Source organism: Chiloscyllium plagiosum, chromosome 10 (assembly GCF_004010195.1).
Source record: "Chiloscyllium plagiosum isolate BGI_BamShark_2017 chromosome 10, ASM401019v2, whole genome shotgun sequence".
NCBI classification, from domain to species: Eukaryota; Metazoa; Chordata; class Chondrichthyes; order Orectolobiformes; family Hemiscylliidae; genus Chiloscyllium; species Chiloscyllium plagiosum.
In genome coordinates, this window is record NC_057719.1 from 12932424 (window position 1) to 12939054 (window position 6631).

Below are 6631 nucleotides of genomic sequence, written 5' to 3' on the forward strand. Positions count from 1 at the left end.
GTTCAAAGTTTGTGAGAAGATTTGTAGCTTGGGTGCTCGTTGTTGTGGTTCTGTTCGCCGAGCTGGAAATTTGTGTTGCAGACGTTTCGTTCCCCTGTCTAGGTGACATCCTCAGTGCTTGGGAGCCTCCTGTGAAGCACTTCTGTGATCTTTCTTCCGGCATTTGTAGTGGTTTGAATCTGCCGCTTCTGGTTGTCCGTTACAACGGACAACTGGAACTGACAACTGGAAGCGGCAGATACAAACCACTACAAATGCCGGAGGAAAGATCACAGAAGCGCTTCACAGGAGGCTCCCAAGCACTGAGGATGTCACCCAGACAGGGGACGAAACGTCTGCAACACAAATTCCCAGCTCGGCGAACAGAACCACAACAACGAGCACCCGAGCTACAAATCTTCTCACAAACTTTGAATTAAGTCACCGTTAAGTTCACCATTTCTTGTATTGTTACAATAGATAGACATTACTGACAAGGCCAGTATTTAGTGCCACTGCCTAACTTGAATAGTTTATAGACATTTCAGAAAGGCATTTATGAGTCAATCATATTGATGAATATCTGGAATCATATATAGGCAAGGATAGCTGATAGGCTTCCCTAAAGGATATTTGTGAACCAGATAGGATTTTACAACAATTGATGATAGCATCATAGTCACCATTACTGAAATTAGCTTTCAATTCCAGATTAATGCATTCAAATTGCAATGTGACACATGTCCAAAAGCCTCAAATAACACTAATCTAGTGACATTACCATGACACCACTGTCCTCTAGCTTATCTCTCCACGCTTCAGGCTCTCTGCCTTTATTCCTGATGAAGGGCTTTTGCCCGAAACGTCGATTTTGCCTGTCTTCGGATGCTGCCTGAATTGCTGTGCTCTCCCAGCACCACTGATCCAGAATCTGGTTTCCAGCATCTGCAGTCATTGTTTTTACCCTGAGGGGTAAGCCCTATGAGAATGGATCCGCTCTAAGTGAAATAAACATGACAAGTGCATAGCAGGTAAAACAGTGCCCCAAAATCTGAGCAAATAAACATTTCAAAGAATCTCAAACCAAGACAACAATGTGTTTTTGTCATACCTTTAAAATTGTAAATCATCCAAAAGCACTTGACAGGAGTATCAGACTAAATTTGAGACTAATGTAACGTCTTGGTTTCTGATTTTGTAATTTTCTTGTGTCTGTTTAGATGTACCAATTCCACAGTGCTCTGTAAAAGTCTCACATTTTATTTTATTCAAGGGTGCATGCTGAATTGCCCTAGAGAAGGTGAGAGCTGGCTTCTTGATTGCAGCTATGTTGATTGCTCAGCTATTTCAGAGAGACATTAAAAATCAACCACATTGCAGTGAGGCTGGAATCACATATAGGGTTTTTACAATCCAGTAGCGTCACATTTAAGATTACCATGACTAACACTTATTTAAAATAATACAAGTATTTATTTATTTAATTAAATGAAGTTCTGCAGCTGCACCTTTAAGGGGAGGTGATCACTGAATGTCTTTTATTACAATACTGTTAACCCAGAGACCTGGTCATGTTCTGGGGACCTGGGTTCAAATCCTGTCACGGCAGGTGTTGGGAGTTTGAATTCAATAAATATCTGGGAACTAGGAGTCTAACGATGACCAAGAAAAACATTGCTAATTGTTGGTTCACGGATATCCTTTAGGGCAGGAAATTGTCATCCTTACCTGGTCTGGCCTACATGTGACTGCAGACCACAGCAATGTGGAAAACACTTAATTACCATCTAGGCAATTAGGGAAGGTTAATAAAGCCAGGCTGACCAGTGACCCCCACATCCTCTAAATGAATTAAGAAAAAGCAACCAGCTGGGGATTTGAATTCAGCCTTCCTTCACAGGTAGATTACCCTGTGGTTTTCATACTCCCATCATCAACGGACTCAAACACTAGGAAACTTTAAACCCGACCCTTTCTTGCCTTCTAGATTGTGCACAGACTTCCTAAAACCCGCTCAGGAAAGATAATGCGTCGAGTTCTGAGGAAGATTGTGGAAAATAAAATCGATGAGCTCGGTGACCTTACTACCCTGGATGATCACACAGCTGTGCAGGAAATTATCGACGGCCATAAGCAGGTTCTGAAAAAAGAAGCTAAATATTAACTGGGAGACATCATGCCAGGGATTTTAAATACACACCGGTTTTATTTTTATAAGATTATATTCAATGCAACATATTACGACCAAATGACCTAACTCCTGACAGCCCTTATTGCGGAGATGTGTAATCTGGAATGGAACTCTGTTTCTTTATTATAATGCCCCTGTAATTGAATTACCCAGCAGTGCTCTCTCCATCACAGTTCACAGGGCAACCACTCTGTGGCAGGAACTGTAGCTATCCAACAACTCGAGGAGAGAGAGTGTGGAACAAACAATGGCTGATGCTTTGGGACTGTGAATAGCCGAGGTTCACATTTAACATTGACAATACACTGTGCCCAGGTAAGGAGCAGTACGATGATCCAGTCTGACCATTCTGACAGTATCTGCTAAGTATTTCTGTCAAAACTGCAGATAAATTGCTTCATCTCTGGAAAATATTGGGAGGATCAGAAGGCCAGATTTTTGAGGTGGTCCCTCTCGCCAACTCTTGTGGATTTCAAGAGAAAGAATGAGAGAGAGAAAAAGTGACTTCAGTGCTCCTCTACAGTCACAACATGATCCTTGCCAAAGCGTTATTTATTTTTCAAACCTGCTGGTTTGTTTTTGAATACAAGAGCTGCATGCTGTGATTAAAACTCAGGTACTCATCACTGACAGAAGGCAGAGAACAACTTCAACCTCAATAATTCAGGTTCTCTTCTTGGTTAGCTCGTTATGTAGAAAATACAAGACTGCGGAACTTTGATTTTTAAAAGCAGATCATCATTAAATGTCCTATGTAATGATTAGCACCAATGGAAATTTGCAAGCTGAATGTTGCCATGGTTGCCTCAGTGACCTCTGGACTTATTAAACACACAACTCCTTGAATAGTGGCCAACATGATTGATCCAATACACCATTTTTACTGGAAATAAATCTCAAACCGAGCCTTGAATATATGCAAACTGAGAAACATGGTTCACTTAAACTGACTTTTCTTTTGGATGTTTGTTCTCAGCTTCATTGACAAAGCGTTCTCTGGAGCAAACTATAGTAATTGAGACTGGGGGAATGGGGTCACTTGGATGCTGCCTGAACTGCTGTGCTCTTCCAGCACCACTAATCCAGAATGGGGTCACTGTAGCCCAGGCAAGTACAAATGTTACTGTTTCCAGCAGCTGATTATACATGGTGCCTCTGGGATTTGTTGTTAATGTAGGGTCATGCTTGGACTTTCCTTTCCAATGTGCTCTCACCTCGGTTGGACTGTTGCAGACTGGGGTAGCTGCTCCCATCTCCCTTGAATGGGAGTGTATTAAATGTGAGCTTCACAAGGAGTCAAGGGGCAGGGGAAAAGGTGACTCAGGCAAGTGGGGTTTAAACTATAATTGGATGAACCATGATCTTAATGTATGGCAGAATGAGCTTGAAGGGCCAAATGGCCTACTTTTACTTCCAAATCCTATGTTCCTTTTCTTCCCCCCACCCCCCCAGGATTTTCCTACATCTGAAATCAACTTAACCAGGATTCCCTTGCTTTGAATTAATTGTCTTTTTTAAAAGTGAATCTTTTGTAAATGCATAAAAAAATTTCAAAGATATGCAGAACAAGGCTAATATGTGTGTATTTTTTTTAATTATTTAAAGCTTATAACATGATTAGGAGATTCAGTATCAGGCACAGTGACAGACAGAAGATGTCATTATATACTCTTTAACACTGTTGTCAAAACTGGAATGCTGGCAACCTCTACTTTCTTCATCTCATATCTTCCTATCCAATCTCTTCCTCTGAAGACAGAGACTCAAAAAGGTTCACCCTTGGTTATCACTGACTAGCAATGAGTCTGGACTGTGAATGTCAACAGATATTCATAAATCATTCTTCATTGGAGAAAGAGTAGTGCATTTTACACCACTGGTCACTGGAGAGGGTCAGGAGATTTAATAATCGCTGGACAGGAAAACCTGGCTAGATGCTGTGTCCAATTGCAGGCTCAGCCTGAGCTGAGGTTAGGCTACCTTTGCAAAGTTCCAAGCTCGTAATGAGGTCGTGCTCTTCTGCATTGGTGATCACACTAGCCACTGAGGCAGTGGCTAACTCACAAACAGCAGGTCTGAATGTCTGCTCCTCCTACCTACTGCCTCCCAGTTGTTTGTAACACATATCACCATCATATGTTAGAATTCACTGGGAGTCCAAGTTCTTTGGGCAACATAGACATTGACATATATGTTGTTGGCTGGAGTGGTAGATCCAATGTCCCTTCCTCCATACTGGTGATCAGGAATCACTCCTGATCTTAACACTGGATGTTGGGAAGGATTTGCAAGTTGATACTTAGCCAGCACAGTTGTATTGTAAATACACCACCCTTGGACACGGAGTTCTGTCTGGGACACGTACCCAGAACTTCAGAGGATATTCACTGGGCATACGAGACCCTCTTTTGTGGCACACATCCGATACTCAATAAACTCACAAAATCAGAGTTACACTTTAGAAGAACCTTCACTAACTTAGACATTGAACAGTCATTGAGATATGTCAATATTCACGACCGAGCAGGCTATGTCATTCTGACAAACGCAAAATACTGTGGATGTTGGAGATCTGTAAAGAAAACAAACTGCCAGAGGAACTCAGCAGGTCTGGCACCTTCTGTAGAGAAAGAGAGAGAGAGAGAGAGAGGAACAGAAAATGTTTTGATGTCCATAACTCTTCTTCAAAATGTTAACTGTTTTTCTTTCCCCAAATGCTGCTGGACCTGCTGAGTTCGTCCAACACTTTCAGTTTTATATTGTTCTGACTGTGGGAGGTAATTAATGCACATTATTGGCTGAGCATAGGGACCTTTACTTGACATTTAATCAGTGTCCCAGGGAAGGGAAAGTAGAAAAGGTATTTCATTATCAAACAAAGACACGTCTCATCTTGAGAAATTCAGTTGCTCAGCAAAATTGTGGATGCTCTTGATTCATTAGAACATTAAAGAATTAGAATAGATGACACTACTCTAAATATTATATTCCAATAATTACTCTGCTCTCAATTTCCAGCTGCTTTTAGAACTGCTCCTCATTTCTCTGTCCCCAGCGTTCACAAAGGTCAAGGATTAGGTAATAAAAGTACAATACTGCAGTTACCGGAAATCTGAAATAAAAACTGGAAGTGCTGAAGAAAGGGGACATGTTTAATCTAGCAGATCTAGTAGCATCTGTAGAGAGAAACAGAGTTTACGTTTTGAGTCCAGTGTGAAACTGCTACAGGGATTAGGGAGGCCTATTGCTCCCACATGTATGAGTCCCTCGAGCACTGTGCTTTGCTTTAAATGGCCCTGAATATTTAATCTTTACTATGTTCTGAAAGATAATGATTCAGCCAGTGAAGACATCTTTACTAAACTGTGTTTTAGATTTACTTTAAACTAATGTCTTCTGATTCTTCTAGTCTAACAAAGGGTAATATTTCAGGATCACCTTATCTGCACCCATTAAGATTCTCTGCTTCATTGAGGTCCCATTGAACGTCAGAAGTCACATGGCACCAGGTTATAGTCCAACAGGTTTATTTGAAATCACAAGCGCTGCTCCTTCATCATGTGAAGGATGGAAGATCAGGAGATGCTGATGTTGAATCTTCACCTGACGAAGAAGCAGTGCTCCTAAAGCTTGTGATTTCAAATAAGCCTGTTGGAATATAATCTGGCGTTTTGTCTACTCGGTCCAACACCAGCACCTCCGCATCATGGAATGGGTGCTCAGCTTTCTCCAGTGTTCCCTCACAGACCCATTCCCTCTATACTTGGTGTAATTCAGTAGGCCTCACATTAGGGCCCCGTGGGTTGATAGAATATTTCCCCATATCCAAAACCATGGATTAAGCATGTCACCTACCCTTGTCCAAACTGCAGACTGATCTCTCAAATGGTGCTGTGTTTTGCCAAAGCCAGTGCCTGGTTATCTAATCCTTGGAGCAACCCCCAAGAGAACCAGTCCAACAGACAGCATTAAAGCTTGGAGTGCAGAGAATACAGTGGCAGAAAAACCAGCATCTGGAGAAGATGCTGATGCTCAGTTGTACAGGATGCTCCATCTTGCTGACTACATGCCAGTAGCTCCATTACATTGGGTTGACACTGCAGATGGCTGCATTTGAGAGAAAATTCATTTTGAAGAAAGCTAATGAATTTTAGAGCACCAGGGTTCAGGTGTTTGTATCTTCTACAATGACTCAGCGACAGACTACGAATTAGTGTCCACCCTCCTGCTCACTTGCCTAGTTGGAGATAGACAGTGACACACAGGCCAGAAGTCCCTGGTTTGGTTACTTAGTCTGGCTGATCCTAATTGAGATCACACAGTGAGAGAGATCGGTCACCAGTTTTAAAACGAAAAAAAAAATCTTTACAGCAGTTTGTAAAGATTTGTATTGAAAAATATGGAGTGGTTACGGTTTTTATTTTTAAATAGCATTCTTCGGTCTTTAGCAGCTGGGATAGA

At 41.6% G+C, this 6631-nt stretch overlaps 1 protein-coding gene across 2 annotated transcripts in view; it reads left to right on the forward strand.

Moving 5' to 3' along the window:
• LOC122553388 (acetyl-coenzyme A synthetase 2-like, mitochondrial) overlaps positions 1–4314 on the forward strand; it is a 77100-nt gene extending 72786 nt beyond the window's left edge. For both annotated transcript variants that reach the window (XM_043697090.1, XM_043697093.1), the window contains one exon: positions 1967–4314. In XM_043697090.1, the coding sequence (XP_043553025.1) occupies positions 1967–2143 (177 nt within the window). In that variant the 3' untranslated portion in view covers positions 2144–4314. The remainder of the gene's footprint in view (positions 1–1966) is intronic.
• Positions 4315–6631: the final 2317 nt, after the last annotated feature.